At 46.7% G+C, this 26,425-nt stretch overlaps 1 protein-coding gene across 1 annotated transcript in view; it reads left to right on the top strand.

Annotated features, from left to right (window-relative positions):
- PIWIL1 (piwi like RNA-mediated gene silencing 1) overlaps positions 1-26,425 on the top strand; it is a 1,696,151-nt gene that overhangs the window by 587,879 nt on the left and 1,081,847 nt on the right. Inside the window, exon 8 of the mRNA XM_086942674.1 lies at positions 23,869-24,066. Within this exon, the coding sequence (XP_086798800.1) occupies positions 23,869-24,066 (198 nt within the window). The remainder of the gene's footprint in view (positions 1-23,868; positions 24,067-26,425) is intronic.

The raw sequence follows: 26,425 nt of genomic DNA, 5'->3' as shown, positions 1-26,425 counted from the left end.
AGATAGAAATGTAGGATAAGGGATGCTTGTGGGTCATAAACAGGCATGGCTACTGTATTCGGCCTTCTAATCTTGCTCAGGCCAATGTACACAACAAGTTGCTCAGATCTTTAATATAGATTGACTAGAGGGCATGGACTGGTTTGGTGAGGACAACATCACGTAGGCAGATTCAGCCTGTTCAGGTCAAGGAGAAGTCAGAGAAAGGTGGACGTGTCCTTTGGATCAATATTCAGCCTTTAATCAATTGACTATATGAGGGCAAGACACAAGATGGATGCCGCTCACAAGATGGATGCCGTGGGCTCAGGATAAGAACAGTGATTTAAGGGTGATAGCATCACTCGATCGTGACGCAAATACACAGGCATAATGTCCTGATCATTACCGGTCTATTGATACCAAATTCGTTGTGGTATGATGATATTTTCTGCACGAGTGTTAGGCCTTGGTACACCATTATGGCAGGGTCCGGAATTTTCAGAACCACAGACGCTCCTTTTGCCCTTATATAGGCAATAACCTATACCCATGTCAGTCTGAATCTAGGTCTATACTTATCAGATCATCAAGGGGTTGCTGTAGTATTATCTTACTACTTAGCAACTCTCTCTCGGGACAAGTCTTCTTACACACGTAGTGGTACAAAGGCCATATATGGCAGGACCAAATAGTGAACACCTCTATCTGTAGTATGTGGTATAAGATCACCCACCCAACAATTAGTGATGTTCTAGTGTTGATGTAGAAGCTGTACAGAAGGGTCTATCAGTAAACTCTGGCCTAACCAATGTATGTTCAGGAAAAATATGAAAGTCATGTGAAGAAACAGTAAAGAAAGAGTAGGTTGAGAAGTTGGTGCAGACGTCAATTGTGTAGGAGAAATAAACCAGAATATAGTAGCCAATAAAATGTATAAAAGTATTAAAATAGATAGCTATACCGCACTTAGAGAACAATATTCTATAATGTCTGTTTTTCATCTCTTGCTTTTTATCGTCATTCCTCAATACAATCTCCATTTTCTAATGTCGCTCACGCAATCTTGATAGAGTACTTCAGCTGTGATTATTAGCAGGTCATAGGGACACTGCAAGTCCTGCAGGCCTACTGCCACTACTCAGGTCACAAACTGAACCGTTGGTACTCCTACATGACCCTGCAACTGGCAAATGGTAACCAATCAAAAATTTTACAAAAAAACCATAATACAATTTCAGAAAAAGCAAGAGAAAAGGAAAAGCAAAAGTCGAATGCAAAGAAGTAATAGTAGGAAGAGACATAGGTTGGAAGGTGGGTATGTTATGGGTAGCAACAAAAACAATCCCACCCATAAAAGACACTGTCATTTTAGAATAACACTAGAAAACACGTTTTTGAACATATAGACCACGGGCGGACGTAGTGACCCTTATTACGAATGAAATCATAATTTTCCACAATCCTAAACAGAAGGCAAATCCTAGAATTATCTAATAACATCCTATATAGCTTCCTATGCATTTCAGTAATCTATTATATGTTCAAGTGAAACAGTGGCGTTCCTGATCAATGCTCTCAGATGAAAAAGGGATACACTTCCACAGAGAGACTTCATTCTGCTTTTACTAAACAGAATAGTACTTTAAAACAAATGCCAGCAAAGCAGCAAAAATTAGTTTCCAAACTCCAATTGTATGCAAGCTCACAGAAAATACCCAGAGTCCGTCAAAGCCTCTCCTGGCAGGCTTCTATTATCCATCAAATCCGCTTCCAGTGTCTTCTTCGCGTTGGGCCTCTTGATCCAGGCCTTTTCATGCTCAGTAGGAGTGCCCTCCTGGAACACCCACAGTTCATTCAAAGTCTCAATGTCTTAAAACAAATGCACCAGTGTCTCTTCTCTGTGACACCTCAGGAAATGTGCTCTTCATAGATCAAGGGCACAAAACATCTTGTGCAGAAACAAACACCACTGAGAATCAACCTCTCAAGATCAGTAGCTCCTTTCAGACTCCAACACTCATCATTTAGTGTCAGAGGACGATCAAGCTGCTCTTCTCATGGGCACCGGAATGTAGTGCCTTTTCCAAACTTGGATTCTCAGGTGCACTGCCTTTCTGCTGGAGCAAAGGGAAAAGAGGTGTGTGTGTGGAAAGGCCAAAAACTCAGGCCAAGGGGGTCAAGGGACCGCGCGCTGCCAGAGGTTCAAGCACATGACAGTTTGAACAAATTGCACAAAGTGGATGACAGTCCTGCCATCAAAAGCAGGGATCCTTCGCATCTTTGCACTGAACTTCTGAGGCAAAACAGAAAATCAGCTCCTTTTTTCTTTTCTTTTTACAACGCCTTCTGATGAAACAAATGGCTTGCTTAGGAGGTACCACTGGAGGCACGCTGGTGATCGCTGTCCATGCTGATGACCGCTGCCCACGCTGCTGATTGCTGTTCACGCTGCTGATTGCTGTTCACGCTGCTGATTGCTGTCACGCTGCTGATTGCTGTTCACGCTGCTGATTGCTGTTCACGCTGCTGATTGCTGTCACGCTGCTGATTGCTGTTCATGCTGCTGATTGCTGTCAGGAATTGCAAGGCCAAGAAGTCTGTAGTCGTCTGCCATGTTTACTGATGGGGACCAGGCTTTTTTGATCACCGGTCTGCAGGGTAACATTCTTCCTTTTTGACTCTGGAAGATTCCCGCAGAACCTAGTGATATAGGAAGTGTAACACAATTGTTAGTTTCCTTCAAGTCAGATATAAAAACAGTTCATGGGTTGGCTTTTTGACAAGAGGGCTGCAAGCAAGTGGCCTGCAATCTGCAAAGGAGTGGCAATTCGTCATGGGAACCTAAATGGATGCCCTCATACAGTGGCATTATCTAATAGGATACATTATTTAATGGGGTAAATACATATTCTCCTTAATGATGAAGCCTAGGTGTTCCTAAACTCCTTATCTAGAACATCTCAAATAGAGCAATGGCATAATACACATTATCAAGGACATGAAGAAAAATCCCTTTTTAAAACAATGTGCATCAAGTGCGCTATGTAATACAAAGGCTAATGATCAACTGTGCAGACAAGAGGACAAGAACTAGAGAGTCCTGGTATCTGCATGATTAGAACACATCTTATTAAAAAATTGAAACAGCAGAAACAGAAGGGAACTGAAAAATTAAAAATAGACATAAAAATATGCCGTACTAAAAAGAATGTAAACTTGAGATATCTCCTATTGAGATGGAAAATCTCCTATTGAGATGGAAAACTTGTATTGGGTCAATTAACCAGGCTATCACTATCCTGACAGTCAGTCTGAAAAGGCATTTGAAGTGGGCCTAAAGAAAATTCTCGAAAACTAGTCTGGTCACACAAAAGGGAATGGTATGTAGCATAAGGGGGGTTCCTAATACATCACTGCCTAAAAGTGTGAACATGAACAATACACCCATAATAATAAATGGGCTGACAGGTGAAAGGAAGATGGAGAAGGGAAAATGGAAGTAGAACACAACAAAAGTCTTCAATAACTAAACATGATGCAACATTGGTCAGGTAAGGAGCAAAAAGAAAAATCTATAGGAAGGACAAGAGTTCGCTTGGGTGGTCTAAGGCATGTGACACAGCACCAAGAGCACGGGGATACATGAAAGACCAATGTTACAGAAATTTAACTCTACCGCTGACAATCTATACCCTACACGGTAATTCTAACTAATGTTCAGTTGTCTCTTCAGGGGAAAAAAATGAATCCATAGGCTTATTCAGGAATCAAAAAATGCGATCAAAAAATGCGATATCGAAATTAGGCCACCTTTAGTCACGGATCTATAATTCCATCCTTAGGCCCAATCAAGGATACATAAATGCAGAGCTGTCTGTCCTTAAGGAAAAAGGCAGTAAGTGACGCGTGGCACACTTTGATCCAGTATATCATTTTAGTTTTCTTAAAAATTATTACAGCCAAATTTAGGCATGCACTGGAAAAACTGCTGCCTTACTCGCTCACAGTATGAGGTCCATATCTGTGAAATTTATCTTAATACAATATTCATCCAATTTATTGTGAAACAATGCATATCGTCATATGCGTTCCTTCACAACACAGGGGAACTTGTAATTCAAAGTAGCACCATAGAACAGAACATACACACAAAAAATTAAAAAATAAATACACATATCAAGCCATCTCAAGCCATAAGATATACTTGCTGTATATCAAGCACAAGGAAAAAATAGCCCAGACAAACAAACAGCATATATGAATAAACGGTCATGCACAATATTATGGCATATGTACTTTACACTATAAACCTGCAGCCTAATCTCAATTGTCAAGTATTCCCTTCTTTTGACAGCAGGGCATCAGGTAATTGATACTCTGCTGTAAAATATAATGTCGCTGTGTCAAATAACGCGTTTCAGTGGACCAAATGTATAAATGAAACATAAACGCACACATTTTTTTCTTAAAGAAATTACGCAAAAAAAAAAAAACATTTCTCTACAACTAGCCAACTCACGTGTCTTGTGAATTAATCCATGAATTATCTGTAGGAAGGAGCAGAAAAGATACACAACACACACATTTCTCATAATACAAAACCCTTTTTATCAGACTACAAAACATGACACAACGTGACATACAAAAACTTTTCATTACTTACCTGTAACTTTTTCCATGTACCTTTGCAAAAACGCCCATTCTCACTCAGGCCTAAAGCCTTTAAGTTGCAGAATTTTGGGGAAGAGTTTCTACTTATTGCTTATCTAAAACTCAATGTAACACTTCGTTTTTCTTTTTGTCAAATAAACTTAACTAAAAAAAATTAGTTCCTAGCATGGAGACACACATATACCAGTTCTACAGATCATTTAGCAGAATGTTTGATATTTGTTTTCTCAAATAAATCACTTTTGCATTTGCCCTTTTTAAATCATGTTCCCTCATTTTACACAGTGCTTAATTTGTAAGACATGAAGTGCAGGTGCTACAATTTTGCATGAGGAATACCTTTCCTATTTGTTTATCACTCAGATGTGCGCTTTTAACGCAGATGTAATGTGAATGCGGCAAATGAGAACAAGCCAGCCTGCAATGAATGAAGGTTACAGATTTAAATCATATACAATCAACTACATCTCATATAAAAGCGCTTGTGTGCAGCATTTTGAAAGCAACTGGGAGCTATGCAAACCACGTGTGGGCTCTACAATCCTTCAGGGTATTGACAAATGAGGCTGCAGTTTTACAAATTAAATAGTGTTCCTTTTATTATTATCAGCGGGATGCAATGCTGTGTCAGCTCTGCCGTATTTCTAATTTGAGACAAATGTGTTGATGACATAATTTACCGAACAACAAGCGGTTTGTGGGAACATGCTGGAGCTAATATTTATTCTTTGGCTAAAATGCAATCATCATTTGCTGTACATGTGCCCTGCATCCTTTGCTCATTTTAGTTCCCAAAAACAAAAACCCCATCCCAGCTAATGTCAGATTTGTAACGCGCTGAAGTTAGCATCAGATGCGTGTTTAACCATGTCATGCTGCATTCCACAGGCGAGGCCCTAATTAAAAGGTCACAAATGTCAACAAGACAGCCTTACAAGATAACATCTTGGCCGCTACTGCTGGGACACGTTATACAGGTTCTGCCAGTCCCCTGCTCCTGGTAACTGAAGCTGACAAGGCCAGTAGGTTTAACCATTTACACATAACCTGCAATATTTCACTATATTTAAAACAATTTCTATGACACATTGACTCGCTGAATCATAAGAAGGCACAACCTGCAAACATATATATTAAGATCTAAATGTATGTATTTACTAAAGAGACACTTTAAACAGGGGCTTTGAAACCATTTAAAACAGTCTATTTATCTGAAAATCGACTTTGGTATTCTAGATACTAAGAAATAAATATCCTAAATTTTTTTTGCATAATGGGTATTACTAGGATGTCTACTACCCAATATAAGAGTCATACTTTTGAAAATACTAAGTTATACCTTATAGAAATGAGCTTGTTTGCGCCCAGGGTAAGGGAAATTGCGCACAGAAGTGTTTGGTCATTTTCGTGGTACAACATAACTTAAATCAAACATTTTAATGCTAGGGGGTCATAGTATGAGTGTTAAGCTTCACAAATATTAAAAAACGATTTTTGTAGCACTTTGTTTTTAATAATTATTTTTCATAAATAATAATTTTTTTCTCCTAATGAAGCCTAATTATTGCTATTTGTGACTGTTCTACATATAAAACGCTCACTACATCCCTTGCCTATTATTTAGATACATATTAACACACAAGCCTAGGCGCAGCTGCCTAACTGGGAATGCGTGAGATTACTGCGCCACATATTTAAAAAAAGACTGTTTGCAAAATTCCACCACCCGTGTTTAACTAGAGAGGTGCTGGCTGAATGAATCATTCCTATTAGATATACTGCAGCTGAAAAGACTTGGCTGTGAACATCTAACACCGTGCGTCTAAAGAACAGACAATTTCGTTTTTTCATCATTTTTTTCTTTGGAGCCTTATTTACATCTATTGAACGTGACCCATACACATACATACATTGAGCTCATTCCAGACACAAAATAGAAGGGGGGCAAACACTCAGGACACACAAAACAGCGCGCTCTAACCATTTCTTGTACATAGCGCCGTTCTTGTACATAGCGCCGTCGCAATTTACAACAAAACCCACAAACAACATAGACATTTAAACACACATTTTAACCCATAGGTAAACACTTAGGACAGGAACAAGGAACAGCCTACAGACTGTCTTCAAAAATAACCTGCCAATGCTAGTTGTAAACCATATTTATAACAAAAACGTTTTAGTTCCTATTTTTTTTGTTTTGTTTTTTTTTAAAATTCTTCAACAGATTTCCAGAAGGCTGCAAAAGAGACAGCCTCACAGACCTTTAGAGAGAGCTCATAAATTGGAGTTCCAACCGGAGGTATCAGACGCGAATCCTCCAACCGGGAATCCTTTGTTGCAACCTAGTCAATACTAATACAAAATACTGCGACCAGGCATCTGCGCTCACTAGTCGGGTTTCAAACTTCATGGGGCTATCTCCAACGATATACACGCAAATGTACGTGACCCACGGTTTTTGAATACTGCAGTGTTCAAATAAAACTAAGGAACCAATACTGAGGAAGACTATCCAACGATAATCTGAACCACAGCAACCAAAGGCCTACCAACTGAACCAAATGTACCGGTACCCAAACCAAAGCGTCACATTTCTGCGACCAATAAATAACTAAGGACTGCATCACATTTCTGCGACCAATAAATAACCAAGGACTGCATCACATTTCCGTGACCAATAAATACTGGGAGCGACCCATTTTTATTCTTCAACTAAAACAGATGGAGAAAATATCTCTTCAACTGCCTATACAAATTGCAATTTGCATATACACAAATATTTGTCCAGATTATAACTGTCAATTCCCCACTGCACTAACAGTCTGTTAAAAAATACTTACAGCAAAAAAAGAATGGGTTCCTTAGTCAGGAGTGGCATCTTTAGGAGAGCTTTAAGTCAGAAAAATCAAAAAAACATACTGGGCCACAGAGGCAGATAATCCCCCAGAAAACCCTGTGCCCAGAGTACCTCTTTTTGGTAGAATTCTGTCTTGTCTTCCCCAGCAGTTTTTCCATCCTTTGACAAAACACTCCTGCAGATAACCACTCCATGATAAGGCCCCGAGTTGGGCAGCCAACTGAAGAAAAGTGGAAAATGACTCACTATCCCCACCAGGGATCTATCCAGCAGTTTGCATAATAAAGCAGCAAAGGAATTAACAGCCAATCTGTAAAATCAAAAGACATCTTTATTATAATTATCATGAGGCTTCGTCGTCCAACCGTAGTTTTACAATTGAAAGAGGGAGCCTGCCTGAGCTTTCTCGGGCAGGCCTTTTATACAAAAAGTTTGGCCCTAGGCTCACATTCTTGCTGTGAAACACATCATTGTAGGTCGCTCCCATGGTACCATAACAAAGCAGGCTATAATTATGAATTCCATTCTACTTGCCCAAACTGACCAACCCATCTTCCATCATGAACATATGTCAAACTTCACATATTTTCCTGTGCAGGCCGGAAAAGCTCACGATAGACTGGTTTCCTCCCCATCATATAAACAGTCACCTCCCCATTGTAAAAGCCCAGAAGCAGAGAAACAGAGCCAGGTGTGGAAGATAGAAATGTAGGATAAGGGATGCTTGTGGGTCATAAACAGGCATGGCTACTGTATTCGGCCTTCTAATCTTGCTCAGGCCAATGTACACAACAAGTTGCTCAGATCTTTAATATAGATTGACTTGAGGGCATGGACTGGTTTGGTGAGGACAACATCACGTAGGCAGATTCAGCCTGTTCAGGTCATGGAGAAGTCAGAGAAAGGTGGACGTGTCCTTTGGATCAATATTCAGCCTTTAATCAATTGACTATATGAGGGCAAGACACAAGATGGATGCCGCTCACAAGATGGATGCCGTGGGCTCAGGATAAGAACAGTGATTTAAGGGTGATAGCATCACTCGATCGTGACGCAAATACACAGGCATAATGTCCTGATCATTACCGGTCTATTGATACCAAATTCGTTGTGGTATGATGAGATTTTCTGCACGAGTGTTAGGCCTTGGTACACCATTATGGCAGGGTCCGGAATTTTCAGAACCACAGAAAAGGACTCGTCGACGAAGACACCATCGACGGCCTCGTCGGCGAAGGGCTCGTCGACGAAGGACTCGTCAACGAAGGCACCATCGACGGCCCCGTCGACGAAGGGCTCGTCGGCAAAGACACCATCGACGGTCCCGACGATGAAAGGTTCGTCGACAAAGACACCATTGACGACCCAGTCGACGCCAAAATCTTTGTCACTGACAGTACCGTCGACGGAAATCCCAATAACAATGGCTTCCGCAGTGGCATCTGCTCATCTGTTGCACAGTTCACCTCCGACAAAGATTCAATATACTCATTTTCAAATGAAAACTTGTCAAAGACAAGATTATTCTCACATTTCTCCACTCTTACCATCACACATTTTGGAGACATATGTGGAGGAGGATTCAGATGAAGGTGAAGAGGATGACGCTTGGGATTGCCCGTCACCCTTCTCAATTGAATATTAAATATCAGGAGGATGATGAAGATGATGTCCATGGTCATTATACACATGACGTTTATTCGACGCCATATCATTCACCCCATGCCAGACCTTCTCGGTCTGAGGTCACTAGTCATTTGCCATCTACCTTAATTCAGGATTTGCAGGCTATGTTGGCGGATTATCGCCAGAGATTTCCACCAACTCCGGTTGCACCCGCTGTGTCGCCTATTCCAGTTGACGTGCCAAGACCTCCGTCGCCGCGAGCTTCATTGTCGCAGAGCCAAGATACTGGTCCAGCACCTCAAGATGACACAGATACTTCTTCTAATGATGACCAAGAAAGCAGGGAAGAAGGCGAGTTGCCGGATAATACATGTCATTCCTATGCCTTTACCGCCTACGCCCCGTCCTTCAGATTCTCCACCTGAGGATATTGGCGGTTTTCACAATATTATGCAGCGAGCTGCTAATAGATTTGAATTGACCGTCACAGTTGAGCAGTCTGACTGCTTTTTGCATGACTTTAAAGCGGGATATCGCAGAGTTACCAGGGCTATTACCATTATTGACTATATTTGGAAGGAGGGCCTCACCATCATGAAAACGCCCGCTTCCATTCCTGCAGTCCTTCCAAGAATAGAGAAAAAGTATCGAGCACCATCGGATACTCCATCTTGTTTAGTAGGTCACCCTCGACCAGACTCTGTCATATCCCAGGCTGCGCAGCAGAAATCCAAGAATCCTTCTGCTCCCATTTCAACACCACCTGACAAGGAGGGCAGGAGACTGGATGCCATTGGGAAGAAGTTCTCGGCAAATGCAGTGGCCTCCATTAAAGCAGCTAATTCATTGGCTATCCTGGCTCGTTATGATAGGCAGATTGTGAGAAGTTGGCCTGATAAATAGTGCTCACTATTCTAGTGATCACTGTGTATCATTCCAAACGACCCTTATTGATGATTGGTTGTAAGTCAACCTTATAGACCAGCTATCCTAGTAGCATGGACAAGAGCAGTCTTTAGGCTAAACTCTAGAGGGTGTGTTAAGCCAGCTGTTATACCATCACATATACCCATTGAACACCAAGTGAAAGGACACCACACAAGTTGTTATGAAAATAAAAAGGATATTTATTTATAACAAGTCTACCCTGATCTCTTTGAGTCAGGGAGCTAAGCACACAACAAAACTCTTACGAAAATACTTTAAGTTGCACAATTTACACAAATGCCAGAGGGGCACGAAAAACCACATACTACAAAAGTGGAATGCGAAATACTAGCATGTACGTAACAAGATCCAGAGGCTTCAGGATCGCTAAGACTACACTACAGAACCCTAAGGTTAGGAGCAGGAGGCCTAGGGAGATCAGGTGCAGAGTGTGCTCTCTCACGCGGGATGCGGGACAAAGTCTATGGATGCTAGTTTTCGTAAAGTTACAGTTATCGGACGAATCCGACTAGATAGGCTGAAAACGAAAAAGGATCTGGACACTTAGATAGTGAACCTACGTTGGAGCACCGAAATGCTCAGGTTACCTAGCCCAGGGGCTGCGGCTGCATAGGGTTCAAAAGACGTCGGGAATCCTCGTTAGTCTATGGAGCCTGAAAGAAGAAGTTGCTGGCAGGCGACCAGTGAAGAAGTTCGATGTGATCCAAGCCTGGATCGGTGATGGAGACGACCTGAAAGCAGAGGGGACTCAGTTCTTAATCACTAGCCAGTGATTAGGTGGGCACCAGGATGGCACCGAATGAAGTCACCTCGACCAGGTGGGTGGGCGACGCTGGACTCTGCAATGTCTCGGACCAGGAGGCTTTGTCGGCGACCAGGATGGAGGCGCGAGCTGTCCCACGAAGGTGTCTGCTGTCGGCGATGCTGGATCCAGGATTGGGGCAACAAACCTTGGCAAAGGCAAGCCCACGCGGTGGTCTCAAGATGGCGTCTGGAGTGGACCAGGAGGGTCCGGGGTGCTCCTCTCCTGGAAGGGAGCAAGGGCCAGTCTGGAGCAACCAGACCAGCAATGTAATCGTCGTGGTTCGTCGTCAGGAGGGCCCCTAGCCAGCAGGCAAGTGACCGGACAACGCGGTGAGCAGCAAAGAGCAGAAGGGCCCCACGCAGATCTCGTGGATGCTGGGGAGTTGGACTTTGGTGCTGGAGCTGCTCAGAGTTAGGGCTTCTCAAACCCCAAAGCACTCACTCGAGGATCCCTCGGCGGTCGTGCTGGATAAGCGTCGTGCAGTTTTGAAGATGGCCGGTCCCTTCAGGTCTCGTCACACCCACGAATCTCAGCTGGGCTGATGATGCAGGTGGAGGTCGGAGATGCCAGGGAATCCGGGTCTCGTCGAGCTGGGTAGTCTTGATCCGGAGGATGGACTTACAGCAAACCGCATGCGCTTAGATGGTGCCCGCTGGTGCAGGGTGGCTACTCCTTAGCCACAAGGGAGAGTCTTCAGAAATGTTCGAGTTCTTTCTTGGAAAGTAGTCAAGATTCAGAATTATCTAATTTGGGAAGGGGGCCTGCTCCTACCTTTATTCTAAAAAAAAAAAAAGGGGCTGGCACGCGACTAGGTCCTGCCCATGGGTGGGACCAGGAGGGGGGTGGTTACACCCCTCTCCCCTGTCCGGACTTTCCCCAGCTCAGGGGCTGGTGTGCCCCTGGAACTGGTTCAAGCCGGCATATGCACAGTGAGCACCGGGGTGCCACTTGCAGTCACCTTCCTCTCAGCCCTGCCTACCTGGGATACACAAAACCCTGTCTGGGATGGTGCTAGCACCGCCCCTGACAGGAAACCCTTTGTCCAAGTTCTCCTTGCTGGAAGGACTCCCAGCAGCAGGAGGTCAGACTTGTGTCTGTGGTGGCAGCATCCATTTTGTGGAGCTGAGTCTGTGTTAAGCTTCAACCGGGGTTCACAGTTACGTACATGTTGTGTCCCTCTAGAAGGGTTGAATGCTAACCCCGTCGCCAGAATTGGCGAGGGGTTAGTATTCCAATTCGTATGACACCTTACTCGACATGTTTTGATAAAGCGATAAGTTTGACAAAGTTGGCAAATAACCGCGAGGATTACAAGGCACTTAAGAGTATATGGTACGCGTTATCATGGAACAGCTATTAGGACTTCGTTCCGCAAGCTGCAAACGAGCTCGGCTCATGCCAGAGCACCATCTCACATAATTCCAAGCACTCTGCCTTCAGGATTGTTAAGGCCTGCCATAGGAGTGACTGATAGGAATACATGTGCCCATTTTAGGGTTAGATATAGGTATACTATATCTAAAGCAAAGGGTGTTTACACCACCTTGCCCCAGCTGTCGTGCAGCCAGTTGTGTCAGATTTAGGTGGCCAGCCAGGGGTGGCATAAAACATGCTGCAGCCCCTGGTAGGCCCTGGGTACACCTATGCCCTGGATACAGGGACTGATCAGGTGGCCCAGTACCAATTGGTAAATGCACCTAAGGTACACGTGTCAATTTAGAGAAAGAACAGCTAGGCTGTGGGTCTGATTAGCAGGCCCACAACCAGGGAAAGTCGTAAACCAGTGAAGCAAAAAGCAAAAATCTGGGGTGATCATAGGATTGCAGACCCTACTCTCCTACACAGATGTGTTCCAATCTGACGGAATATCTTGACTTGATCCCTGAGGATCATCAGCAGGAGGTACGCAGGATTGTACAGGAGGGTTAAAGGGCAGCTTCAGAAATCATTGATTGCGCCCTGGATATTTCAAACACCAATTTCAGACAATTGGCTGGAGCTGCTGTACTTCAGCGTCAAGGTTGGCTTAGGGTAAGCATGGGCGGAAAATCCGTTTCGCTCGCGGATTTTGCGGATTTTCGGTAAATTCGCAATCCGCGAGATTCGCGAATCTCCCGCAAAATCCGCAAATCCGCGAGCAGCGGATTTTGCTCGCACTGTTCGCGTGAGTTCGCGGCTTCCCAGTACAACTTCGCGCCCCGCGAATAAGTGCAAAATTGCAGAAATACGATCTTAGCAAATTTGAAACTACTTACCAGGTTCAAAAGTTCAGGCTCATCATTAGTAGCCATTTCCTGTAGTGCTTCCTGAGGGGCCCCTCCAGAGTTCAGTTGCAACTATTATGTGACCCTGCTCTGAACCTCAGAATAGTTACACATATGCCACAAAGGTCCTGAATTACAGCTAAGGGAGACAAGCAGGAGCCAGGCTGGAAGTTCAAATCCATTAATCAGCCCCTAATTCATTGTCAGTTGGGGCAGGGCAGGTGTTGTAACTAATTTTGCAACAATGAAAGCACTTAGCAAGTGCAAAAGATCACTAATCAGGAAGCACTAAGGAAGCAGGTGCCAGCTAAAAAAATATTCTGTGACACATTAATCAGCCCCAAATTAATTCAGGTCACTTGAGGCAGGGAAGGTGTGCTTGCGTTGCCACAATAATGTACACTGACTGGACAACCAGAGGGTGCTGTGATGAAACAGAGGGTGGCATGGGTGGGCCAGAGGGTGGCATGAGTAGTCAGAGAGTGGCAGTGGTGACAGAGTGGCAGTGATGAAGAAGAGTGTCCCAAACAGGCTGGACACGTAGAAACAACAAGTTCGCGAAACTTGCGACCCGACAGGTAAGTTCGCAATTTGCGAAAGTGTACAAAACCCTCGCGAACTGGCAGAAACCCGCGCAAACACAAAAAAAAAAAATTCGCGAGAATTCGCGGATTTTGCGGATTGGGGGTTCGCAAATCCGCAAAATTCGCGAACGCGAGATTCGCAAAATTCGCCCATGCTTTGCTTAGGGCTACCACCTTCAGGCCTGAGGTCCAAACAAAAATCTTGGACATGGCGTACGATGGAGATTCACTTTTTGGCAAGCACATCGATGACGCTTTGCTGGCTATAAAAACAGATACAGACACAGCTAAATCACTTGGTACCCTGCAATACAAGAGGGGATCCTTTAGAGGAGCAAAAGTCCGTGGTACTCCTCCAGGGGAAACTATTCCAACCAACAGAATAGTCCATACCAATCTCACTACAAACAACCTTACTATCAATCCTCTTAGACAGCCTGCCTCTGGTTCTTTCTCTCGGCAAGGAGGGAAACGACGCTCAAGCAATCAAGGGCGTGATTCCAACAAGAGCCAATGAGCTTTGCCGGATGTCAGCCATTCACCTTTCCCTTCCCGTGGGCGCCAAAATCTCCGCCTTTTACCACCAATGGCGGACGATAACTACGGATCAGTGGGTCCTGGATCTTGTCAGGAATGGACACACTCTGGAGTTTTTACAGAAGCCTTCAACAACGCCGCCCAGGGGTCCCCCTCCCCCTCGTCTTCACTTACTCTTCAAAGAAGCCTTAAAGATGAAACACAATGATGCGATAGAACGAGTTCCTCCTTCTCAGAAAGGGAAAGGATTTTATTCTCGATTCTTCCTCGTAGAGAAAAATTCAGAAGAGTGGCGTCCAATACTGGATTTGCGCAAACTCAACAAGTAACTAAAGAAACAGTTTTTGCATGGTAACGTTGAAGGACATTCTGAATTGTCTCAACGAAGGGGACTTAATGGCTTCTCTGGATCTGCAAGACGCCTACTTCCACATCCCTATTCACCCAAAACACCGCAAATCCCTAAGGTTTCAAGTGGCTGGCGTCCATTTTCAGTTCAAAGTGCTCCCATTCGGCCTAAAATCGCCCCCCAGAATCTTTACCAAATGTCTGGCTCCGGTGGCAGCAATGCTGAGGTCCCAGGGAATAAAGGTTTTTCCATACCTCGAAGACTGGCTGTTAAAAGGTCCATCCAGAAACTCAACAATGGAAGCGGTCAGGAGTACGCTCTCTCTCTTCTCGAATCTAGGACTGACCCTCAATTCGAAAAAATCTCAGCTTCAACCTAGTCAAGAGTTGACCTTTCTGGGAGCAGTCTTGAACACATGCCAGTGCAAGGCGTACTTGACACGAGCGGCAAAACAAGCTGTTAAAACTAGCAAAACAAATATTTGCAAGAAGGTCACTTTCAGTTCGGATATTCGCTTCCCTTCTAGGGATGTGCTCATCTGCAATCAGCCTCATTCCTATGGCGAGACTCAGAATGAGACCGTTACAAGAGTTACTTCGCCAGTGGAGGCAAGTCGACGGATCATTCGACGACCGCATCAAAGTGACTGCCAAAATGAAACATGCTCTTCTTTGGTGGTCAAAGGCGCACAATTTGTCACCAGGCCTCACCTTTCTCCAAAACATTCCAGAGTTCACCCTGACTACGGACGCATCCTTGGAAGGTTGCGGAGGTCACCTTCAGATCCAGGGACGATGGTCTCGTCAGTACCGGCAGAAGCACATCAACAGCCTAGAGCTGAGGGCCATTTTTCTGTCCCTACAAGCCTTCCTTCCAAGGATTGCGAATTCGTCCGTGCTGGTGCGTACGGACAATACAACCAGCATGTACTATATAAACAAACTCGGAGGAACAAAAACTCTCACCCTGTCACTGGAGGCTCAGGAGATGTGGGAATGGGCCCTGCGCCACGGCATATCCCTCAGAGCAGAGCATGTACAAGGCGTTCGGAACTCTCTAGCAGACAACCTCAGCATAATGTTCACGGGCTGTCACGAATGGGAGCTCGAACAACATCAAGTAGAGATGATCTTTCGAATTTGGGGGACACCAACGCTGGATGTGTTTGCCACACAGCAGAACAGCAAATGCCTGTTTTATGCCAGCAGGTTCCCACAGCAGGGGTCAAGAGGAAATGCCCTTCTGATGAGATGGTCCGGAATATTCGCGTACGCCTATCCTCCGATTCCGCTCATTCCGAAGGTACTGCAAAAGATGAAGAGGGAACACCGCACTCTCATCCTCATTGCTCCCCGTTGGCCAAGGCAATATTGGTTTCAGGAGCTCCTTCTGCTCTCTCAACAACCTCCGTTTCGTCTCAAACCGACTGTGTCAATGTTGATAAGAGAGGGAGGCCAAATCCATCATCCGGATCCTCAGTCGCTGCACTTGCACGCCTGGCTCCTGACTTCCTAGAGTTCAAGGATCTTAACATCTCCTCGGACTGCAGGGCGATCTTGTCACGGGCACGTGCGCAAAGTACCATCAAAACATATCCTTTTAAGTGGAAGCGATTCTGCTCATGGTGTGGAGAAAATACTGTTCATCCACTTCAAGCTCCTCCTGAAGTCATCCTTCCATACCTGCTGTCTTTGACTAAGGCTGGTCTAGCCTTTTCATCCATTAAGGTGCATCTGGCGGCGATATCCAGATTCAGGAAGAGTTCCAACAAACCATTCTTATGTTCATCCTCTTTGATCAAACAATTCCTTAAGGGACTATTCCGAGCTTTTCCAACAGTTCGTCGTCCTCCTCCTGAGTGGGATCTTAATATTGTTCTTTCTCAACTTCTAAAAAGGCCTTTTGAACCGATTCATAAGGCGAAACTAAAGTTTCTAACTTGAAAAGTGGCTATCTTGCTGGCTCTCACTTCAGCTCGCAGAGTTAGTGAAATACAGGCCTTCACTATTACACAGCCTTTCTTTCAATTCTCTAAAGACTTTGTTACGCTTAGAACCAACCCAAGGTTCATTCCTAAAGTACCAACTCAATTCCACATCAATCAACCGGTCAAACTCAAAACCCTTTTCCCGGATCCTAAAACTCCAGCGGAGAAGGTGTTACATTCTCTGGATGTGAAACGGTGCCTGAAGTTTTAGCTGCAAAAAACAAAGGACATCCGCAAATCTAATCAACAAAGCGAAGCCACATTGGGTCAAGCTGTCACGAAAGCAACTATAGCTAGGTGGTTGTCTTCTACGATTACTTTGTCATGACAAGGCCAACAAACCTTTATCAAGAAAGGTCAAAGCACATTCCAGTAGAACAATGTCAGCGTCTACGGCCCTTTTCGGTGGAGTGACGCTGGAGAACATTTGCCGAGCTGCTACTTGGCAAAGTGTACACACTTTTACCAAGCATTACTGTCTGCAGTCGGCGGTTCATGATGATACAGCAGTTAGGGATGCGGTATTGCAGCATCTTCTTCACTAAGGTTAGATTTCTTAGTCTTTTATTCTTCTTTGACTGTTTAAGCATTTTATAACGCTGTCCTATCTATGATGTATTTATGAAGGTTTTGATCAATCAATAATCAATCAAAGGATTTATATAGCGCACTACTCACCCAGAGGGTCTCAAGGCGCTAGGGGAGGGGGGTCCGCTACTGCTCGAACAGCCAGGTCTTGAGTTGCTTCCTGAAGGAGAGGTGGTCCTGGGTCAGGCGGAGGTGGGTTGGGAGGGAGTTCCATGTCTTGGCGGCGAGGTAGAAGGACCGTCCCCCTGTGGTGGCTCTTCGAATGCGGGGGACGGCGGCGAGGGCGTGGCCGGTCGATCGAAGATGGCGTTTGGGAGCGTAGAAGTTGAGGCGGCTGTTGAGGTATCCTGGGCCTTGGTTGTGTAGGGCTTTGTGTGCGTGGGTGAGGAGACGGAAGGTGATTCTCTTGCTGACCGGGAGCCAGTGCAGGTCTCAGGTGTCCGGAGATGTGGCTGCGACGGGGGATGTCCAGGATGAGCCGTGCTGAGGCGTTCTGGATCCGCTGGAGTCTCTTCTGGAGTTTGGCGGTGGTTCCGGCGTAGAGGGAATTGCCGTAGTCCAGACGGCTGGTGACGAGGGCCTGGGTGACCGTCTTCCTGGTCTCGGTGGGGATCCACCGGAAGATCTTACGTAGCATGCGCAGGATGTTGAAGCACGACGAGGAGACGGCGTTGACTTGTCTGGTCATGGAGAGGGAGGAGTCCAGGATGAAGCCCAGGTTGCGTGCGTGGTCTGATGGTTTGGGTGCGCTGCCTAGGGCGGGGGGCCACCAGGAGTCGTCCCATGCGGAGGGTGAGGATCCCAGGATGAGGACTTCCGTCTTGTCCGACTTCAGTTTCAGGCGGCTGTTCTTCATCCATTCGGCTACCTCTTTCATCCCTTCGTGGAGGTTGGCTCTGGCGGTGGCGGGGTCGTTGGTGAGGGAGAGGATCAGCTGGGTGTCGTCGGCGTAGGAGATGATGTTGAGGTTGTGCTGGCGTGCGATGTCTGCGAGGGGGCTCATGTAGACGTTAAAAAGGGTTGGACTGAGCGAGGAGCCTTGAGGAACGCCGCATATGACTTTGGTGGCTTCAGATCTGAACGGGGGGAGGCGGACTCTCTGTGTCCTTCCGGTGAGGAAGGAGATGATCCACTCCAGTGCCTTCTCCTGGATTCCGACGTTGCTGAGTCGCTGCACTAGTGTACGATGGCATACAGTGTCGAAGGCCGCGGAGAGGTCTAGGAGGATGAAGGCTGCTGTTTCTCCGCTGTCGAGCAGAGCTCGGATGTCATCGGTGGCTGCGATCAGGGTGGTCTCGGTGCTGTGGTTGGCCCGGAAGCCAGACTGCGAGAGGTTGAGGGATCCGTTCGTCTCGAGGAAGGCGGCTAGCTGCTTGTTGACGGTCTTCTCGATGACTTTTGCAGGGAACGGGAGCAGCGAGATGGGGCGGTAGTTCTTGAGGTCGGTGGGGTCGGCTGATGGCTTCTTTAGTAGAGCGCTGAGTTCGGCGTGCTTCCAGCTCTCCGGGAAGGTAGCGGTGTCGAAGGAGGTGTTGATGATGTCCCGCAGGTGGGGTGCGATGACCGCGTCAGCCTTGTTGAAGACGTGGTGAGGGCAGGGGTCGGTAGGAGATCCGGAGTAGATGGAGTTCATCGTGCTGATGGTGTCTTCGGTGCTGATCTGGGTCCAGGCGCGGAGGGTGGTGGTGGGGGACGGTGGTTCGGTCGTGGCATGCGTCGATTGAGTGCTGAAGCTGTTGTGTATGTCCGCGATCTTGTTGTGGAAGTAGGAGGCGAGGGAGTTGCAGAGGTCTTGAGATGGGGTGATGTCGTTGTTTCCGGCGTTCGGGTTGGAGAGCTCTTTAACGATGTTAAAGAGTTCCTTGCTGTTGTGTGCGTTGTTGTCCAGCCGGTCCTTGAATGCTGTTTTCTTGGTGGCGTGGATAAGTTGGTGGTGTCTTCGGGTGGCGAGCTTGAGGGCAGTCATGTTGTCCGGTGTAGGGTCTCTGCGCCAGGTTCTCTCGAGGGCTCGGCAGTTTTTTTTGGAGCTCTTGAGTTCGTCGGTGAACCATGGGGCTTTCTTGCTGCCGGGTCTGCTAGGCGGGGTCCTCAGGAGGGCGAGGTAGTCTGCGCAGTCGCTGATCCACTTCGTGAGGTTGGTGGCTGCTTGGCTGGGGTTCGTTGCGCTGGTGGGCGGGTTCTTGCTTAGGGAAGTCGCGAGCTGGTCGGCTGTGATCTTGTTCCAGCTTCTGCGTGCAACCTGTTGCTGGTTGTGGTGGATCGTGGTCCTTCTGAAGCTGAAGTGGACGCAGCTGTGGTCTGTCCAGTGGAGTCCGGTGGCGTGGCTGAAGGTGATGTCCTTGCTGGAGGAGAAGACTGGGTCGAGTGTGTGTCCGGCGTAGTGGGTGGGGGTGGTCACCAGCTGCTTGAGTCTGAGGTTTGCGAGGTTGTCCAGCAGGGTGGTGGTGTTGCGGTCGTTGTTGTTCTCCAGGTGGAAGTTGAGGTCCCCGAGGAGGATGTAGTCAGCGGAGGGGAGGGCGTGAGGGCTGATGAAGTCGGCGATGTCTTCGCTGAATTTTGTGCGCGGTCTGGAGGTCTGTAGATGAGGGTGCCTCTGAGGGTGGTCTTGGGGTTGATGTGGACCTGGAAGTGCAGGTGCTCGGCGGGTGCGGGGGTGTCGTCGGTGTTGGTCGTGATGCGGATGGCGTTTTTGTGGATGATGGCGATGCCTCCTCCGGTGTGGTTGATGCGGTCCCTTCGGATGATCTTGTAGCCGTCTGGGATGGCGATGGCGATGTTGAGCGCTGAAGAGGCGTTCTTCCAGGTTTCCGTGAGGAAGGCGACGTCTGGTGAGGTTGTGTCAAGCAGGTTCCAGAGCTCGACGGCATGTCTGTGGACGGAGCGGGTGTTGAGCAGGATGCACTTCAGGTGGCTGCTGCTGTTGCTCGTCTTGGTCTTGGTCGGTGCTGGAATAGTGCAGGTCCGGATGCAGGTGAACTTGCAGGAGTGGCAGCAGAAGGGTCCGTGGGTGCGTCTCGGTGTGGCTCGGTAGCAACCCGGGGTTCGGCCGGCGTTGAGTGCGGTGGCGTCGTATGTCCGGCAGGTTGACTGTGGGGGCTAGGGGTCCTGGCACTGGGCGCGGGCCAGGCGCGGACGGGCGCAGACGGGCGCAGACGGGCTTACCTTTGGCGCACCTTCGGCGCTCAGTCGGTGCTCCCGCTGCGCGCGTCCGCTGCGCGGTCGCTCTGGGGCCGTCATAAATCAGGAGCCGGGAGGGCGGGTTAGCTAAAGGCACAGTGGTCACTCCTGAAACTCTCACTGCGGTCCCCTTAAATCAGGAGCCGGGAGGGCGGGTCAGCTGGGAGGCGGGAGCGGGGCGGCCAATGGGCTGGAGGTGGGCGGGGCCGCAGGGAGGCAGCTGCGGGAAATCGGCACAGACGGGCGGCTCAGCAGCGGCTGGGTCGCTCGGAGCAGCGGCAGCAGGAAGGCGTCGGCAGCAGGAAGGTGTCGGCAGCAGGAAGGTGTCGGCAGCAGGAAGGCGTCGGCAGCAGGAAGGCGTCGGCAGCAGGAAGGCGTCGGCAGCAGGAAGGCGTCGGCAGCAGGAAGGCGTCGGCAGCAGGAAGGCGTCGGCAGCAGGAAGGCGTCGGCAGCAGGAAGGCGTCGGCAGCAGGAAGGCGTCGGCAGCAGGAAGGCGTCGGCAGTAGGAAGGCGTCGGGAGCAGTCGGGAGCAGGAGGAGTCGGGAGCAGGAGGGGTGACCCGGCCTAGTTAAAGGCACAGTGGTCACTTTGATGCATATGTTATGTTAACAAGTTTGTGATCTATTACCTTCCTGGTTGTGTGGGGGTATATATGATTTGCCTCCCACCTTCCTCTAACGACAGACATGATGTTACTGCTTGCTACTCTGATTCAGGCATGTGAATCTATGAAAGATACCCCAATACTGGATAAGAAAACAAGTTAATTACCTGTAACTACGTTTATCCAGTATTGGTATCTTTCATAGATTCACATGCACCCACCCTCCTCCCCAGCACGGAAGTGCTGTTTTATGGATACTCATTCTCACTTGTGCTGGGAAAATCTGAGGAGAACTGCCTGAGCTGGGAAGGTTCTAGAGGGTGAGGACAGTTGATTGGCTGAGGCTACTATTTCAGGTCTTTTTATATAATGATGTAGATAGGATGCTAAGTTTTGAGGCCTAGTTAGGCCTTTGGGCTTTTCCAGCCTACTACAAGACATTTTCTAGGCACTGCTTTTGTATATATTTATACCGTGGGACTCCCGCCTCGATGACGGGGAATGATTCAGGCATGTGAATCTATGAAAGATACCAATACTGGATAACCGTAGTTACAGGTAAGTAACTAGTTTTCATACAAATGTTTGAACATTTGACTGGCTTGCAATATATTGGTTAGCCCATTTGAATAGAGGACTTGGGCACATTTTTCCCAAAGTTCAGTGTAAGATTTGTTTTTTTTTTAACATACCAGTTAGTTTGCTTTTGTATGTTTTTAAACTATACAATGGTGTCGCCTTGTCCAATTGAGTGAAAATTCCATTCTTGGCCAGAGTTCCCCAGAATACCCGTACCATGAAAGTGCTCGGAACTGAATTATAATATGATTGGTAGAGCCATTTACTTTTAGTTGTGCTTTAGAGTTAGTTGTATTTTGTCTATTCACTTTATCTAAAAATAAATGTGTTTTAGATAGCTGTTCTCATTTAGGGAGGTAAGTTAGTATTTGGAGCGGGCCAATTAAGAATGCTTTCTAGTGTAATCCTGATGGGAATGACTGATGAATTAATGCACTTTGAGTCTAGGCTTAGTGTATCCTGGCATAGTAAGAAGTTGGAAGTTCTGACCTCTAAATTATGCTACTTAAAGCTTCATAGATGCTAGTTTGTGGTGATCCCCTTTGAAAAGAAAGTATGCAAATTTGTGTTGAGATATGAGCGGAAACATTAACATTGTGCATATTAGGTCTGTGTAATAATGTTTTGTAGTGGTGTCAAGATTTCCCCACTATGACTGGTTGGTGGGGGTGGGGTTCAAAGAATTTTCCTTTGATATGTGGAGGATCTTGAAGTCTTTGGATTGAGAGTTTGCCGTGGCTTGTGATGTGTTAAGGGGTCAGTTTAAATTCACATTCCAGATATTGGTGTTTAAAGATTAAGCTAGTTTGTATTTTTGTTCTCTCCTCGTGTTTGTACCCTGAATTGAGGTTTGAAAGATTAACTGCTGTATTCGGTTGGGCACGGATTGCCAGCCAAGAACTGTGGAAAGCACGTTTCTAATATGTTTAGTTTCACAATGCTTGTGGGTACACTGTTTTTGTGACTATTGTTGCGTTGTGTATATATAAACAGGTTCTAATGTTGCAAAGTGAACCAACTCCTCCCCGCTTCCCCACCCACTTCCCGGTATGCCGTCCACACACCAACTAATATATGTAGACTATTGTCTCTATGCGTCCTTTCTTAATGTTACAAAGTAGAATAACTCCCCCTCTCCCCCTCCCCCCTCCACCCACTTCCTGGTTTGCCATCCTGACACCAACTAATATATGTATACTATTGTCTCTATGCGTCCTTTCTTAATGTTACAAAGTGAACCAACTTCTCCCCCCTCTCTCCACCCACTTCCCAGTCTACCATCCTGACACCAACTGTCCATCCTAATATATGTAACTATTGTCTCAATGCGTCCCTCGTTGTTTTTGTGCAGCAACCAAATCGATAGGGTCAGTTAGGCCTTTTGATTAAAAACACACGTGTATTCTAATCCCATGTTGTGTATATATAAACACGTACTTAACTCTTTCGATGCGGATTACGGAACCGCTCCGTTATCGGCTGCGGTGGCGCTGTGCTGATGGAGTGCGCGAATTCCACGCCTGCGCTGGGCGTTCCATTGAGCGGGCGGGGCCATGACGGAACTGCTCAGTCATGAGCACAGCCCAACCGCGGCTGGTGACGGAGCGGTTCTGTCACCAGCATGCGTCCACTCCGCCCCCTTAGCGCTGCGGCGGAATAGCAGCTGCAGCGATATGGTTAATCGAATCCAATGTGTCCACATTTCAAATCAATTGGTGAAGAACTTTCGGAGAGTTAAGATTTTGAACAAAGGAACATTGACATTTTTATGTGTCTGTTCGGGCTTTCGATTAAAAACACACGTATTCGACACACGTGTTTTGGAATCCAACGTTGTGTATATAAAAACACCCCCCCCTATTCGAATCCAACGTTGTCAAAATTTCAAAACTATCTGTGACGAACTTTCATAGATTGGCGATTTTAAAAAAAATTTACATTTTTATATATATAGATTATTATTGGTGGATAGTATTATACAGTCTACATTCATTAGGGAGATAGCTCTGCCATTACTAACTGCATTTGTCCTGTTATTTTTTTTTTTATGCAGGATATGGTGATCTCTGCAAATTTTCCTATAGGGACTTTCTACATGTATAACGTGAGAGAATAGTGACAAACGTTTGGTTGCTAACTTGCTTTAAAGTGCTTGATATAATTGCGGTGGCTGATTACTCAGTTAATAAAATCTAAGACCAAGCTAATATGTTCTAATGTTCGATTTAAATTTAAAGCTCGAGGATTAAAAATAACTTTTCTTTGTGTCATCATTAGTTTTATTATTTACTTGCTTATATTTTACAGGCTGATGGTTTGGCCAGGCTTTACTACCTCCATTCTTCAATATGAAACAAACATCATGTTGTGCACAGATGTCAGCCACAAAGTTCTTAGAAGTGAAACTGTCCTTGATTTCATGTACAGCATGTTTGAACAGGTTGAAGAGAGGCGATTTCAAGAAATGTGTGCCAAAGAATTGATTGGATTAATAATTCTTACAAAGTAAGTATTTTAAGAGACTTAGATGAGAAAGGCTTTAGTTTGGTATTGTTTAATTTAATGTCAGTACTGTGAGTCTTGCTTTTTTGAGACTGCGCTTTATAGCTCAACACTGTTTTAAAGTGAGTTCTGGGCATGGTATCCCCCCTACCATTTGGCCTTCACCCCTCCTGTTTCTTCTGATTCTTATTTTTGATTTATTGGGGCTTTAGGGTGCTGTGCACCTTGTGAGAATTTGGCCTGATATGCAGTGCTCACTATTCTAGTGATTACTATTTATCTGTCCAAATGACCCTTATTGATGATTAGTTGTAAGTGAACCTTATAGACCAGCTGTCCTAGTAGCATGGACAAGAGCAGTCTTGAGGCTAAACTCTAGAGGGCGTGTTAAGCCAGCTGTTATACCATTACATATACCCCTTGAACACCAAGTGAAAGGACACCACACAAGTTGTTATGAAAATAAAAGGATATTTATTATAACACAACAGCCCTGGACTCTTTATGAGGACAGGGAGCTAAGCACAATACAAAACTCTTAAAGAAATACTGAAAGTCGCACAATTTACACAAATGCCCGAGGGGCACGAAAAACCATATACTCTAAAAGTGGAATGCGAAATTACTAGCAGGTAAGTACTACTCTCATAGACTTTAGAAACGCTGGACCTACAATGCTGAACCCTTAGATTAGAAGCAGCAGGCCTAGGGACGTCGTGTGCAGAGTGGAAACTCTCACGCGTAATGCGGGACAAAGTCTATGGATCCTAGTAATGCAAAAGTTAGTGTTCTCGGGCGAACCCGACTAGGTAGGTCAAAAACGAAAGTGGATCTAGACACTTAGAGAGTGGATCTACGTTGGAGCACCGTGGTACTTGGTTTACCTAGCCCAGGGGCTGCGGCTGCATAGGGTTCAAGTGTCGTCTGGAATCCTCGTTGACGAACCAGGAGCCTGAAGTGGAAGTTGCTGGCAGGCGACCAGTGAAAATATTCCGGGCTGATCCAAGGACTGGATCAGCTGAAGAAGAGTACCTGTAAACAGAGGGGACCAAGTTCTGAATCACTAGCCAGTGATTAGGAGGGCACCAGGATGGCACCGGACGAGGTCACTCAGCCAGGCGAAGAGGTGACACTGGATTCTGCTGCTGCACGGACCAGGGGCGCTGATGTCGACCAGGCTGGAGGTCTGCGAGCTGTCCCACGTCGGATGTCTGCTGGGGCGATGCTGGATCCGGTGAAGGAGGCAGCAAGCCCACGTGGCGACACAAAATGGCTTCTTGAGTGGACCAGGAGGGTCCGAGAAGGGTCCCCTTCAGGAGGAGACTAGGGCCAGTCTAGAGGAGCTAGACCATCGGTGAAAACAACGTAGGTCGTCGTCTGGAGGGTCACTAGCCAATGGGCAAGTGACCGGACAACGGAGCAGCAACCCAGGAGCAAAAGGGCCCCACGCAGATCTGGTGGATGCTGGGGGGCTGGTCTTTGGAGCTCGTGCTGCTTGGGGTTGGGGCTTCTCTAACCCCAGTGCACCCACTCGAGGGTTCCTCGGTGGTCGTGCTGGTTCAGTGTCGTGCTGGTTCTGATGATCGCCGATTCCTCTGGTCTTGTCGCACCTACGGTTCTCAGCTGTGCTGTAGAGGCAGGTTGAGGTCAGAGAGGGCAGGGAGTCCGGGTCTCGTCGAGCTGGGCAGTCTGGTTCCGGAGGAAGGACGTTTCAGCAAACCGCAAGATACTTAGGTGGTGCCTGCTGCTGCAGGGTGACTACTCATTAGTCACAAGGGAGAAATCTTAGGAAGAAGTCTTGAGTTCCTTTCGTAGAAAGTAGTTTCAGGATTCAAAGATGATCTAATTTGGAAGGGTCCCCGCTCCTACTTTCATTCTAAAGAAAGGGGCTGGTACGCGACTAGGTCCTGCCCATGGGTGGGACCAGGAAGGGGGGTGGTTACACCCCTCTCCCCTGCCGGACTTTCCCCAGCTCAGGGGCTGGTGTGCCCCTGGAACTTGTTCAAGCCAGCCTATGCATAGTGAGCACCGGGGTGCCACTTGCAGTCACCTTCCTCTAAAGCCCTGCCTACCTAGGATACACAAAACCCTGTCTGGGATGGTGCTAGCACCGCCCCTGACAGGAAACCCTTTGTCCAAGCTCTCCTCGCTGGAAGGACGCCCAGCAGCAGGAGGTCAGAATTGTGTCTGTGGTGGCAGCATCCATTTTGTGATGCTGAGGCTTGAGTTAACTTTAACCGGGTTTCACAGTTACATACATGTTGTGTCCCTCTATAAGGGTGGAATGCTAACCCCGTCGCCAGAATTGGTGAGTGGTTAGTATTCCAATTCGTATGACACCTTACTCGACATGTTTTGATAA

The sequence above is a fragment of the Lissotriton vulgaris genome, chromosome 11, assembly GCF_964263255.1.
Source record: "Lissotriton vulgaris chromosome 11, aLisVul1.2, whole genome shotgun sequence".
NCBI lineage: Eukaryota > Metazoa > Chordata > Amphibia > Caudata > Salamandridae > Lissotriton > Lissotriton vulgaris.
Note: the sequence above shows the minus strand (reverse complement) of the source record. Positions and strands in the feature narration are given on the sequence as shown.